Here is a 15,771-nt window from a genome sequence, read left to right on the forward strand (position 1 = left end):
CTGTAAAGTTAACCTTTTCTAATCACTTCATCATTTCATTTTGCTGGAAGCTGAGTAAAAAGCTTTTTTTCCCCTCCTGCTCCTCAGTAGGTTATTTCCCTGAGGGCCTTCATAGCAAAGATCATCAATTCTTCAGCTAAAGATGCAAAGATGTGTAATGTCTCATGTGGTATTTAGACATCTGTAAATGTAGCTAGACTGGATGTATAAAAGTAGGTTTAATCAATGAAATCTTAAAATCAGTTCACAAGCAAATGGTGAAAGAAAGCCATGACTGGAATAGTACAGTATAAACTGTGAGAGGAGAGGATACGAAACAAGACAAAATGAGACAAGACAAGGTGACAGAATAGAGCAGAAGGCTGTGAGAATACCTGTTGTAGAGGAGGATATCTGGGACCCATACCAGGTTGGAAGGAAAGCGCAAGTTTGAACCCCAGGGTAGTTGTCTGGTTCCATGAAAGGTAAATGTCTGTCCAATACTGGGGGAAAAATAGTGAGAGAGGAATCAAACAGGAGAAGATATAAGAGGCAGGCAATGAAAACAAGATAATAAAAGTTCAGCAAACAAATGATAGAACAGGTGACAAATAAACTAAAGCAAATTTGAATTTCTCTTCTTTAGTCTGTTTTGTTTGTCTGTTTGTTTGTACCTGAGCCAAGTGAGCCAATTTGTTGTTTTTGTTAGCATCTTTGGCAAGATGGCACATTAGCGACATTCACGGCTTTGACAGCAAGACGTGTTCCAAAGCTTAAACAGTGTTGGGACAACGACACACACACACAAACACACACACACACACACTGCATAGCTGTACGTCATCTGCGTGTCGCAGCAACTCTCCTAAAGAGTGAAATATTTTCTGGCACACAAAACAAACACAGGCAAAAATGCATCAGAGCTATTCTTGATGATCCACCTCAAACAATCACAAATCAACAATGCGCCCTTTCCACAGGCTCCTATCCCTACATCTGTTGGCTCTTAGTCTGCCTCCTGCTCTGATAATGAAGCCTCAAAGTGAAACCTTGCCAACCTAACAGTTGTTGGCAGTGACCCGCACAGCCTCAGCCCATATTCAGCGAGGGGCAAACTGAACCCAGCATCAAAGCATTTAAAGCCCAAACAGTGAGCGTGCGTTGCCTCAGTGCCTCTTTTCATGACCTACAATAAGTAGCATAATAATGTCTGATATGTAGAATGATGAGTGAGTGTCTGGGCTTGTAAGAACATTAACTTCTTTGATTTACTGTATGTGTGTGTCTAGTATATGTATGGAAATCACATATATAGAAGCAAGCACTCAGATGTTGTAGCCATAGGGCAGATTCCCTATGGAGCAAACACAGTCCCATTACTAATGTGACTACAGTACACCGAGCACATCTGTTTGTGCATGTATTTACGTGTTTGTGTGTGTGTTTGTGTGTGTGTGTGTGTGTGTGTGTGTGTGTGTGTGTGTGTGTGTGTGTGTGTGTGTGTGTGTGTGTGTGTGTGTGTGTGTGTGTGTGTGTGTGTGTGTGTGTGTGTGTGTGTAATATGTGTTTTTGTGCTCTCTGGGCTGTTAATGTATGCGCATGTTTCCGTGCACATGCACATCTATCAGCGCCCTCCGTCCATACAAATGAATTTACCATCGATCAGAAATCATGTTCTCTTCAGAGAAGAGACCCCATCCATCTGAAGTGGGCATGCTGACATATGTCTCCACTCACGCAGCTAATGGCTTAATCACTACACTTGTCATCAGTGGGCCTTGGCGTTTCGGTGATAGAGAGCCTTCTTTTCATATTCGTTGGCTGGGGAAGAACAACTAACAGCCAAGTGAACAGATCCCAGCTCAGTAAGTTTGTAGTGTGTCAGGAACAAATGAGGAGGACATTGGGCTAAATAAGGTAACAGCTGTCTAAGAATAGGTTTGCAGTTATGTAACAGAAATTTAAGAAAGCATCACTAATTTGAGACAACTAGGTTCTTATCCGAAAAGCATGACATTAATTCTCTAAGTAAGTAAGCAACAGCTGGACTATCAATCAAAAATATTTATTGTCATAATGTCTAGAAAACTATATGTTAATTCTGAAATATAATTTAGAGTGCTACAGTTTGGAGTTTCTTCTGGTCTCAAGTTTTATAAGGACTATCTTTTTTGGTAGAAAGTAGTTCCAGTGAAAGCTGTTGCTGGATTATCAAGATTAACAGGGATGTGGTTTTGGAAAAGATGCACAGCTGTTGAATTTTTCATATTTTTCAATGCTATGTGCACCTCAAAAGTAACTCCATTCACATCTGCTGTATTGAGTTGAGGCACAATCTGATACACATTTTTCAAAACTCGGGTAACATTTTTTTATTTTTTGATAAGAGTTTGCTATAGGGGAGAACACTAAAGTAGCTCCCAGTTCTTAGAAAACTTAAGCTCATTACACTTCTCACAGTTAAAAACCACATAAAATCCTATTCACTCGATGTGGGACATTCAATGCCTGATAAATCTTTAATCCTAAAATCCTCTACGATGCAGTGGAGGTGAACCTTTCCCTTCTCTGTCTGACTGACTGTCTGCGAGCTTGTTAATGTACTTCTCAGGTCTCCTTTGAAATCTGCTGCATGTGCAAAGCCTCCTTAAGCCATTACACCAAAGTGGATGCCAATATTAAAGAGGTGGCTTCCTGAATAATTGATTGATTCATAACCTGTAAACCAGTCAGCAACTACTCAACCTGACTGCGTGTATGCTGTGACATCCTTAATGGGCGATTCTGACTAGGGGTGCTGTGATAATGAGGCTGCGGTACTTATACCTGACTGGCCTGATGTGACATTATGCTCAAGCCACTGAGCATTGTAATGCATGTTTCTTGTACCATTAATTTATTTTCAACTTTCCATAATGGGATAGATGTGCATAAATAGCTCAGTTTCTATGGCAGTACAAGACAAACAGAGGCAAATCATTGGATCATGTTAGGGATGTAAAAATTGATCATTTGCTAAACCCTTGTTCAGTCATGATTAGCAACTGTAACTATGCACAACAGCACCACATGTTGAAGAGTGTGGTGCCAAAACTGCAAGTACCAAAGGTTAAGGAATGAATGTGTGTTACTCTGCTCTGAGGTAAGCTGTGATTGTAAGCACATCTGGCTAATAAGCATAGTAAGGCAAGGCCAAGTTTATTTGTATAGCACATTTCAGCAAGGTGATTCAAAGTGCTTTACATAAAACATTACAAGCATTGAAAAAGTTCAAAACAAAAACTCTATAAAAGGACATTTAAGTACAATTTTTTCAAATAGTTATAAAGAGTTAAGATAATAGAAAATAAAAATAAGCTAACTAGAATAAGAGATAAAATACAGAGGTGCAAGAAATGAAAAATGCAGAGGCAAAAAAAAAAAAAAGTCTTCAGTCTTGATTTAAAAGAACTGTGGGTTGCAGCAGACCTGCAGTTTTCTGGGAGTTTACTCCAGACAAGTGGTGCATAAAAATGCTGCTTCTCCATGTTTAGTTTTGATTCAGGGGACAGAAAGCAGACCTGTCACATATGACCTGAGAGGTATGGATGCTTCATAATGTAGCAGGAGATCAGATATGTATTTTGGCCCTTAACCATTCAATGCTTTATGAACCAATGATAGTATTTTAAAATCAATTATTTGACACATAGGAAGTCAGTGTTAAGATCTGAATGATATGATCTACTTTCTTTGTCTTAGTGAGGACTTGAGCAGAAGCAGTTTGATTCAAGAACAGCTGTCAGAGATCTTTTTTTTCTTTTTTTCTTTTTATACAGAGACCTGTAGTGACACTGTTACAGTAGTCAAGTTGAAAGAAACTAAATGCATGGGCAAGTTTTCCAAAATCTGCTGAGATATAAGTCTTTAATTCTAGATTGATTCTTTATTGTTTTCATGTGACTGTTAAAATTCAAGTGTGAGTCCATGACTACACCCAGATTTCTGGCTTGGTTTGTGGTTTTTAACTTTACTGCTCTGATACCGAGCACAAGCACTGATATTCTATCATTCTTCCTTGGCTCCAAAAACAATGACTTCAGTTTTATCTTTGTTTAATTGAAGACAATTCTGACATATCCAAACATTGAATTGTTAAATGCACATACTCAGTGCTTGTACTGGACCATAATCTTTGGGAGCATGTAGATATTATATAATTAACAGAAAAGGCCTCAGAATGGAGCCTTGGGAAACTCCACATCTAATTCCACACAAAGTAGTCCCTGTCCTTAAAGTAGGATTCAATAAAAATTAAATTATGCTACTGTCTATGTTTAAGTGGATGCCATTGAAGACTTTAACAAGAGCGGTCTCAGTCTGGTTGAAATCCTGACTAGAAGACACCAAAACAGTTGTTTAATGCCAGGAAGTTGTTCAGGTGTTTAAAAAACCTTTTTCAGTGATTTTACTTAAAATGGGATGTTTTGTATGGGCCTATAGTTGTTAATTAGTGAAGTGTCTAGTTTGTTCTTTTTAAAGAGTGGCTTGATGACGTCAGTTTTCTGAGCCCATGTGAAAACCCCAGAGAGAAGAGCATGCAATTAGAAACATTTTTGAAAAGGCCAGCTGACAAAACAACAGGGCAGCAGAAGGAATATTTCATATATTGTGAAGTTCTTTAAGTTTTTATAATGGATTGGATAAAAATGTGTCTAGATATTTGAATTGAACTTAAGAACACACAAGGACTACATATATCCTGTACCTGGTATGGAGGCACTGATTGCTTGTCTAATTTTCTGGATTATGTCAGTGAAGAAGGAGGCAAATTCATTGCAGGCACTGGTGGATAGAAGTTTAGAGGCTACTGACACCAGAGGGTTTGTTAGCCTGTCAACAGTCACAAACAAGGCATGTGCATTATAATTTGTTTTTGGCTATGAGGTCAGAGAAGAAGAACCGTCTTGCATTTCTTAGTTCCAAATAAAAAATGCAAAGTCTCTCTTTATAGATGTTATAATAATCTGGTGATTTGTTTTTCACCTGCATTCAACATTCTCTCTTCTTTCTATTCTGACTTGTGTGGCATCTTTCATGGAGATCTTTTATTACAAGAGACAACTTTCACCTTAATAGGAGCAATGGCATCAGTGACATTTGTAATTTTAGATTTGAAATGATCTACAAGCTCATTGACTGAGACCCAAAAGAGGATGGTTGTGGAAAAGAAAGCCTGAATAAATATTTCACTTGTGTTTTCAGTGATAAACTGTTTTGTGATTACCTCTGTTTGGACATTTGTGTGCACTGAGATAGTGCTCTCAAAGAAAACACAGGAATGATCAGAGAGAGAGAAGCATCAGTCACGGCATCCTTCGAGCCTCTGGGCTCTGTCACATGCTGAGTCAGTCCATAGTTATCAAGACCACAGCACAGTTCTTTAGTTCCTCTGTCCTGGGGGTTGTCAACATGAATTTTAAAACCACCAACAATGACGCCACAGTCAAAGTCAGTCCAGATTATACGCAGCAACGTCGTCAAAAGAGGTTGCACAGTGTTTAGGTGGCCTAGATAGATATGTAAGAATATAGCTTGAGAGGAGGAATTCAACTAAAGAGCAACATATTTAAAAGAAGCAACATTTCCATAAGATACCTTTCCTGTATTTGGAGAGAATCATTAAACAAAAAAGCAACTCCACCTCATTTCTTATTCACTTCAGCATCACTCATAAAACTGAAGTTGGGAGGGGCTGACTTGATAAGAACACCTGCACTGTCATTGTGGTTTAAGTTTCAGTTAAAAACCTAAAATCAAAATTGTGCTTGATGATAAAATCATTGATTGTAAATGTTTTTCTTGCTAATAACGTGACATATAATAAAGCTAGAATTTGTGTGTGTCCACCCAAATGTTTGGGACATGCTGTGGCTGATGAGTAATAGATGCTAAATTTGGTCATTTGCAGAATGGGTTTGGGAGCTTCCTGTTTCTTGGCAGATTCGCCATTCTTTTTCTATTGCAGCAGTAACTTTGTGTAACTTTAAAGGCCATACAATTACATGAGCTAACTAGTTTGTTAGTTTGGAGGGTGAAAGATAATGTTCATGACAGTGCTGCCACTGTGTATTCCCCCACTGTCTAAAGAGGTTGCCAAAATGTTGCAGCCTGCTCTTTATTTGGTCTGTAAAAGTCTACATTCAATTGATAAAACCTATCAGAGACAGCTGTCCTTTTTAAGGCACCAACTATAGAAAAGTCTGTTTTTGTCTATCTGTGTCTGAAATTGAGGATCGATTTTGCAAAAATTAAGAATTTAGTTTGATTGTGTTGTTAACTATGTGTGCTGTAGCTAAGGAGGTGGTAGCATATGGTGAACTGGCAGTAAAATCAAACAGTGTAGTAGTGTACAGTAGATCTAAACTATAAAGTCTTATAAGGCAAAAAAATTAACCAGTCATGAGTCTGAGAAATGCCTTGAAAGAATATCTTGAATATGATTTGAAATAAGATATTTATATTTTCATCGTCCTGTGATATAATGTAACCTGACGGTACTGCCTCTTTTGGAAGAGGAAGGGTGTGAGTAAAATGTTTTGACATTACTGTCCGACTTAAACATCAGGCTTGCATTTAATAATTTGTCACATGAGGCTCTGAAGATGTGTAAACATGAATTTTTGAAGTCAGTGTTGCAAAACAAAAGGTTATCGGTTGCAGCACCTGGCTCTGTGGCTTCAAAGCAGTCAGACGTGAACACTTTTTTTATGAAAGAGGAAATGCGAATAGAAAACAACACACACATGCACCTTCCAAAAATATACTAAATGACAATTATTATGCTGTGATCACACCAAAAGTGTTTGGAGAGGAGACGTACCAGCTGCAGCCAGGCGTTTGTGATCATCACTTGGTTCTTTTCATCCTGGAGGGGAACAGGAGGAAAGAGAGAGATAGAGAGATAGAGAGAGAGAGAGCATAATCAGCTGCAATTTGACATTGTTTTAGACACATAGAGAATGAAAATAATCTGCAGGGAGAGAGAAAATAAAAATAAATAACTACTGCATGTGTGGTAAACAGGAGGTGAGATTATGAGGCAGATCAGCAATGAAGTCAAACTGCAGCCCAGATGAGTCAGAGCTGGCAGGCTCACTGAATGACAATGACGGCACTTCGGCTTTGTTTCCCTCCGCCGCGTTTTTCTGAACGTAATGTAATATAACACAACTCATGTTTAGCAATATTAAACAACGCTGAAAACAAAAAAGGAAGGGAAAAAAAGAAGAAACCGACAAATACGTAAGGCGTATAGGAATTTGCACACCACTGAGACAGTGACACTGAGCAGAAGGGATAGTTCCCTTCTCCAAAGTGATGACTTTACACTGATTTCTATCAACGTCATGAAAAGCACAGAAGTTCCAGTCGATTTCGAGACATTTCACAAAGGTCAGGTCGCGGTGAGATGGTCAGAGAGAGAGGAAAAAGGTAAGCATGGATAAAAAATAAAAAGATGAGAGTGAGAGAAATCAAAATGACAGAGAGATAGAAGAAAGGTAGACAGAGAGTGAGGTAATTCAAGAGACAGCGAAGAGGGGGGGAAAAAAGGAAGGAGGTCAGAAAAATAAGCACAGGAAAGAAGAAAAAAAGAAGAAGGTGGGAGAGGTAATGCGAATGAGATTCTTTAGATTCTGTTTTGCAGAATCCTACATGACAGCGACAAGTTTGCTCCTTGTGTTACACACCGGTACACTGTGTGCCTGACGTGTTACAGTACCTCTCCTCTACCCCTGACAAAATGTGCAAACTGCTTGACAGTGATATTGGGTCAAAGCCGCAGCTACTCTCCGCATTTCTTCGTGGATTATCAATTTTTTTTCTTTTCTTTTCTTTCTTTGTTTTTTGTATAGAATCACCAAAATGACTTATCATCTTATCTTCTACCCATGACCGAAACTGGAATAACACTTCATAGTTCGACCATTTCAGAACTTCTCCTTTAATGTTACTGCAGTAAAAAAAATCGACTCGTGAAATCAATTTGCTCACTTTATTTCTTTCTATTTCTCATCACACCGGACCTAATCTACTGTGCGGTTTTCTTTCTTATCACAGTTTCGTACTGTTCTTGCTTTATTTCATCCTGCTCGTTTCTCTCTCGGGACATTATTTCAGAGGGGAACCCTGAGAAAATGAGGTGTCCTTAGAGTTGACCTGAACTATGCACAAGGTGTTTAAATGATGGGTTTCATTGCTCTTCAGCGAGGGGCCAAATTAAAATGAGGTCTTTGAGAAATGATCTGCTGCAGTGTTAAGTAGGAACAATTTGTAGCTGGCTATAAAACATTTTCAACTACCAGTGCGGTCCTTTTAAAGGTCATGAAGAGATGATTAGATTATACGACATTAGATTAAAGGGCATAAGTCTTTCTTGAGCTCCATCTAAAATGATTTTGAGACTCTATATCACACCTAAACACGGTGTTTATCAAGTCTGTTGATCATGTTATTTTTTTATCCGATCACCTCAGTTTTTAAACCCACGGATTGATTTGTTAATCAATTCTTATTCTTAGTTAGTAATAAAGGCAACATGAGTGTGGACTGGAAGCTATCGACAGCACTCATCCCCTCAGCTGTCAGTTTGTTACACAGTACACACCCAACTACAGTAGCTCTATACTACAACAGCCTTTCAATAAATCCCACCTTCTGTTCAGTTTGTGTTAGAACTGCTGGTGGAGGTGTCGATTAGACTTTATGGACATTTTGGAGGATGTCATTTGTGAAGCTGTTGAATTGTATTGCTTTATACTGAGAGGCGTTTTAAATAATTGATGTGAAAGGGATCGACAAGTGTATGCAATTAATGCCTGCAGGTGTGTTTCTTTTCTGGTTCCAATGGTCAAATCAATTGTTGGTATCTGTCTTAATTTCTGATAGTATTGATTTACTTTATTGTGCTAGCATCAGTATTAGTCTTTACTTTTAAATTTGTAATGGTTATTGAAATAAACATGTATCTTTGAATTACTAGCTAAGGAACACAGTGGTAATTCATGTTTGAAAATGAGTTCACAGATGTAGTGAAACCTAAAAAAGGCCTCAACTTGATTTGGTCAACTTTGCCTTCATGTTTGTAGCTTTGGACTTAAAAACCCCTCCAGGCATGTTTTACAGCGTATAAAAAATATTATGCTTTGAATTTCTGCCGAAAAAAGAAATTCTAGTTACAAAATTCCATCAACTACTTCCCCCTCATTGAAAAATTCACAATTTATGAATGTGCAAACATATTTCATTATTTTTATTTTATCAGGTTGACACTAGACGTCTCCTGCTTCACTGAAAAGTCCATTCTTACTAATTGTGCATCATACTCCTGTAGATTGCACACAGTTTAGTTTCATTTAGTTTAGTTTAGTGTAGTGTAGTGTAGTGTAGTTTTAGTGTAGTGTAGCGTACTGTAGTGTAGTTTTAGTGTAGTGTAGTTAAGTTTAGTTTCTTTTAGTTTCCTTTCCTTTCCCAATTGCATAAAAAAATGTTAAAATTTCACATGCTGACAGAAAATAATATGACTACTGGACCACAATCAGCTCCAAACTAGTTGTGATCTCACAAATCACACTCTTAGGTACCCTTAAACTCAGATTTTTGGTGTGCACAGTGAAACTTTTCCCTTTCTGCAGGTGTATGTGAAAACAGATACATCATTCTGCACATTAACTTTTAAGGATCGCCTTCCTGTCTCATATCAGTCCAATTTTACCAGCAAACATGAAAAATAGAAGTTTTATGACCTGTAAAATCGTGTTAGCCTCTAAATCTCACTCTCTCTTCCTCTAGTTTCCCTCCTCAGTGCCTATGTCAAAATGACCTTCTGATGTATACAGTGATGCAATAGAAGGTTTGGAACAACCACAAGTTGAACAAAAACTTGAGGATCATATTTCATAGTCACAAACACATTCAGAATGTCTTTAAAATACCCTTGAAAACAAATGTACGTTATGAATCTGACACATTACCCCATTCACTCACTGCATCATTTTTATAAAGATGTACGTAGGTGTTGAAACTCTGTGTAATCAATGACAACCACACCAAATTCACTGCTCTGACTTTCTGTGCAGTGAAAATCGATTCTCACACAATCGCCGCTCCTCTCTCATCCCCCGCCTCCTCTCCTCCTCCCTACCTCCCTCCACGCTCCAATCTTATCTCTACCTGTCTTTTCAGATCTGTCCCTCTTTCAAACAGCCTCCTTTCTCCGCTGCTGAAATGGAACAGCCTCCCATTGTGTGCCTCACAAAGCAACGTTTTTCTGTCCTTTTTTGGCGTGAGCGCGTCCGATCGAGCGCACAATCGCGGGGATTTGGCTTCTGTTCAATGTTGCTGTGTTTCTGCTCTGTTTTGTGCCTGACCTCTCTTTTGTGGTGTTTTGAGGGATTTCGCTTAGCCCCAATGGGCAGTATCAGCCTTGTCACACCCACTATAAACACTCTAATCTCCTCATAAATCTCTTCTGATTGGTTTTAGACAGACTGGCAAGGGATTGACGTACACTTTCACTCAGTGAAAGCTCCTTAATTTTATTGCAAGTCATCTGACATTATATGGCCATGGACAAAAACATGTTTTCATACAGTATATGAACTGATGATTGACTGTAAATCTTTGTGTGCATTGCTCCAGAAATGGCTTTTAATATGTGAAATTTTAGTTTTATCTTCAGCAGAGAACAATCAGATAGCTTCCTACTTCATTTCTTTCAATAAATATCAGCGGATCGGTGTTTCAAAGCTACTGAATCAACAAACAGTAGAGACAAGAAATCAGGAAATCATGAATCATATCTCACAATCCTCTGTTGTGCCTCCTGCGCTTGGCTTAAACTTCAATTTTCATCGGTTTCTACAGGGCATAGCGATATGGAGGAAGAGCAGGATGCCCCCCGCGTTTTAACGGTTCAACACGTGTTTGAATTTCAGTTGCAACACTCTAGCAGAGCGCGTGCAGAAAAAGCAATCCTGCCTGCTTTGGCAAGAGCACAATGAAAAGTGTCTCCCTACATGTAGCTACCCTCTTAGGGCTGATAGAATCAAATGTGAACACAAGGAAAAGAATTTCCAACTGTGTTGTTGTATTTGTTAAGAGGAATGTTTCTGACCTTGTGTTTCTTAATCAGGAAGACTTGGCAAGACAACAGTTCAGTGACTTATGATCAACAAGCCAACATCTCTTGATGCATAGCTTTGTTTGTTTGGTTTATTGGTTTTGACTGTTTATTTAATTTCTTTCTGAATGCACTACATGTAACCTTGGCATTGGAGCATATTTTATTTTTTTAGATTCTTTATTTTGAAAATGTTAATAAATAGAAGTAAGACAAGAATACACACGACAGCATAAATAAACATTTCATGTCCAAAAAGGAGCAGGAAGAAGTGAATACTTATCAAGTCCTATATTATATCAATACTCTTATGTGTTAATATGTTAAAGATAAATATTTCAACTTTGATCAATGATCAATCAAATCAATCAAAACTAAAATATTCAAAACTAAAATATTGTCCATCTGTCCAACTGATAAATGTAAGTCCAATATTTACTCTCCTTTAGCTCTGTTTTCATCTCTATCATAGTCCAGAGGGAAATTTCTGACTCTTTAGCTGCTTAATATTTCACCACATTCTCCAGCTAGTCATAACTGTTTGCTTATTCCATTTGGTACTTAGCAGGTAACGCAAGTCTAACGGTGGGTTTTTCAAGCTCTTCCTCTGTAAAACGATATTATGATGGGGTGAGAGTGAACCAAAACAGTGAAGTTGTAGCCATACTCACTATAAAGCTCCATAAAGCCAAAGGGAGCTGCTGTTGGTAAAACTAGCAATACTCCATTGCAAGTAGAAGCCAAAGCCAAATATCCGCAAAATAAACAAATGGCATCTCTTTTACCTAACATTAGTCTGTAAGTAGTATTTTAATGTTGTAGTTGGTAAAGGTGGAGCTACTGAACTATAAACTATTTCATTTACTGTCAGGCAGTTGAATCTATAACAGTGGATCATATTTTAGAAACTCATCATAAGCATTCAATGAAAAATCTTATTTTTTAAAATAACTAGCATTTAAAGCTGTCAAATGTACTGAACTAAAATATGTGCTATTTCCCTCTGACTTGTGGTGGTGTAGCAGTGTACAGTAGCATCAAGTATATTAAAGTTACATTCCACCACTAAACCTTAGTTTCTTTGTAGGCTACATAAGGCTCACGGTGAGCCTTTTCATGCTGGATGGTGACCAGTCCTGAGCATGTCTGCCAGTGTATCTGTCATTATTTATGGTGATGAACCCACTTTGTGGGCATCAACCTGCCCCACTTCCCTGCATAGAGTTACCCAGCAGCAGATGGAGAAATCAAAGGCCACATTACACACACACACAGACACACAAACACCTCTACATTATTTACGACTACCCAGTAAGCATTAATTTATATGGTCTTGCCAGCTTATTCATTATGGAATGGGTCAGCAAACAATGTAGTGAACAATACATGAGTAGCAAACTAATATATATGTAATCAAACATACTTAACATGTATTGAACATGATTTTCTTTTGGTGTTTTTGACGTTTTTAGAAAAAAAGTAGAGAGAGGGGCAATGCAGCAAAGCTCTGCAGCTAATGCATGATGTTGCTTTCCAATTAAGTTCAACTGGGCACTTCACAAGGACGGCGATATCGATTTATGAATGACGCATTTACTGTTGCTTTTCAACAACATCTAACATTAATTCAAACCACCTTTCAGAAAAAGCACTAAATAGTCTTCTCACATAATTTTCAAAGAGCCATATGTTCTCTCTGAAGTCAACCTCACCTTTTGACTTTGTATCTCCAGTCTGTTGTTTGCTAAGATCTGAGAATACATTAACATGTTGTTTCATATGCACTGTAGAAGACTTGACCATTTTAATAATAGAATGGGAATCCTATATTACAGCCCACCATACGGCTTTTACCAGCATGGAGTCATCATGAGGAGACGTACACATCTTGTGACAGGGCTGGCTCAGGGATGTGACTTGGTGTCGGCTTGGGTTTTTTGGATGAGTGCATCGGCTATGGGGCCGGGGCTAACAGGCAAGAGTTTATATGTGGGGCTGTGAGAGGATAGGTGCATAAGCTGGGGAACAGGAGAAGACATACAACAAAGTGCTGGGCTAAAACTGGAGAGCCAAAACATAAAATGAGATTTGACAGAAAATCTACCCACAAACCACAGACGTGTCAGTGCAAGAGCAGCGGGTTTGACATGAGATAGAGTGAAGAAACAACAAAAAAAGAAACACATTGGGCTAAATTAGTTTTCTGAGTGTGTTGGTTGTATTTGTGTGTGTTTTTGTCGGGTCTTAAATCTAGGACACTTGGAAAAGTACTATTGTTTTTGTCATGTAGCTTTTGTCTTAAGAAACCACTTCAGATGTTGACCATAGGGAACAAACATTGTGTGGTACTACTGTATATTAAATCTGGGAAAGTGTGCATAAAGGGTTTCAAGAGATTGTTTGGCTTTTTAGGAAATGTTTTCACTTTCTTTCAGAGTTAGATGAAAATATGTCTATAGCCTATAGCTTAGCTTAGCATAAAAACCAGGCGGGGAGTTCCAGTCCTCTGAAATGAGACCAACGCGGAAGTAACTTAAAACTGCATTCTATCAAAAGGCCACCAGGGGGCGACCGTTTTGGTGTCAAAAGGACTTCCGTCTCTATACAAGTCAATGGAGAATTCACCAACTTCTCACTTGATTTCTAACCTAGGTAAAAGTTTTCAAAATGTGTTTATGGTCTCAATCGTTAGTTTAAAGCCTTTTTCAATGCAGTATGATGTTCATTTGGGAAATTTTGGCCTCCCTGATTTTATATTTGACGATAAAGCAGGGTATGCATTAGGGCGTGGCTACGTCGTGTTTGACAGGTTGATTGGTTCACAGGTTCAGGAGGGCGCCTCATGCCCCTCCTGATGTCCATATAAGTAGAATCCGTGTTTTTATTTTTCCCGGCATGCACCTGTAATTTTCAAGATGGCGCTGCTCAGATCCGATACTATTGGCCTCCGAGCAGCAGTCCACAAACCAATGGTGACGTCACGGATGTTACGTCCATTTCTTATATACAGTCTATGATAAAAACTGGAAACAGGGGAAACAGCTGGCCTGACTCTGCCCAACAGTACCGAAATCTGTCTTCCAACACCAGTAAAGCTCACTAATTAATGTTTGTATAAACCAAAGTGTAAAACTGATGCTTTAGTGGGATTTTACAAGGATTATGTGCAGGATTATTTCTTGTCTGAGAGCAATGACTTCCTGGAGTCCTCTTAAGTCTTTAGGCTAAGCTAACTGTCTCTTGCCTGTGGCTTCATATTTAACAGACAGACACGTTGGTGGTGTCAATTTTCCCCAAAATGTCAAACTATTCCTTTAAAGAAGGCATATGAAAACAGATGTGATCAAAATGGAAAAAAGGTCAAAGAGGCAGGGAGAGTTGAGAGAAACTGAGCAGAAAAAAGAGGGCAAAAACTGAGAGGGCATATCTCAACACTGAGATTGAATTTTCTTGTCCAATGAAAAGAGGGACTGAGGGCCTGTAGCGCCACACAACGAAAAAAGGATCGAGGGGAGAAACAAAGAACTTGGGTTTTTCAAAAGACGAATATTCTCACTTGGCTGGGTGCTGCCACTGGAGGAATAACAGTTTTAAGTTCAGAGGAAGATGAAGTGCAACAACCACGAGGCATGTGGATTAGCATGCATCGCAATCACTGTAGATAAGTCACACGGAATACCTAAAGCATAAACAAGACCAAAAAAATCCTGAAAAACACTCCATATGCAAAACTTTCTCAAAATGTTCAACTTTACTTTCTCTGGCCTGCTCTCTTTGTTGATTTCCAAACTCCATAAACATCTTCTCCTTTTTATCTGCATATATTTGCTCTTACTTGCCAAAGCACACACACACAAAAACACATGCAGGCGCACACACTCACCACATCAATGATCTGTAGTAGCGTGAGGCCCAGATCCACCACAATGGGCGCTGAGTCGTTTAGGACGGGTCTCTCCAACCGATTGTAGTTGGCCATGAGTTCACGGTACAGCTTCCTTTGGTACATACCGCCATGACAACCTGGAGGAAGGAAACGATGGAGGGAGTGAAGGAGGAAATGAAAGGTCAGGAGTGGTGGATTAAGAGGAAGGAAAAGAAAGGTTGTTTTTGGTGTAAAGAGAGCAGAAGAGAAATAAGTAAGAGTGACAGACAATAATGGGATTACAGGGATAAAAAGAGAGGGGGAACAGTAGATGGGTAGCAGTTGAGAAAGAGAAACATGTGAGCAATAGGAGGAAAGAAAGTGGGAGAGCGAAATGGCAAAAAAAGACAAATTTAGCATCTAAGTCTGATGAGAGGACACCAAAGGGAGGAGCTGACACATTTCAGTTTGCTGTTTACATCTTAAGAGTCAATCAACCCAGTAGTTTAATAAAAATGTACTCGAAATATTCTCCCACACATGTTAATGTCTATAATCTAATCAACACGATTGCAATTATTTCCAACGTTGTTCATGCAGCGCAAAATTCGTCAAGAAAATCCTGATGAAGCCACGATAGGCTGAACGTAATGAGAACATTATTAACTCAGTGAACTTTAATTGTGTTGATTGTGTTCTCTTTTAGGCTCTCTCGTATTCATTAGACCTCATCAAGAAGTTTACATTGAACGAGGCATCCATTTCT

At 38.7% G+C, this 15,771-nt stretch overlaps 1 protein-coding gene across 1 annotated transcript in view; it reads right to left on the reverse strand.

The window, feature by feature from the left end:
- The window catches only part of chrna8 (cholinergic receptor, nicotinic, alpha 8), a 40,123-nt gene that overhangs the window by 14,559 nt on the left and 9,793 nt on the right, over nt 1–15,771 (reverse strand). Inside the window, 4 exon segments of the mRNA XM_062427509.1 lie at nt 375–428; nt 430–482; nt 6,842–6,886; nt 15,024–15,163. Coding sequence (XP_062283493.1) covers nt 375–428; nt 430–482; nt 6,842–6,886; nt 15,024–15,163 — 292 coding nt within the window.

The sequence above is a fragment of the Scomber scombrus genome, chromosome 2 (genome assembly GCF_963691925.1).
Source record: "Scomber scombrus chromosome 2, fScoSco1.1, whole genome shotgun sequence".
In the NCBI taxonomy this organism is placed as follows: Eukaryota; Metazoa; Chordata; class Actinopteri; order Scombriformes; family Scombridae; genus Scomber; species Scomber scombrus.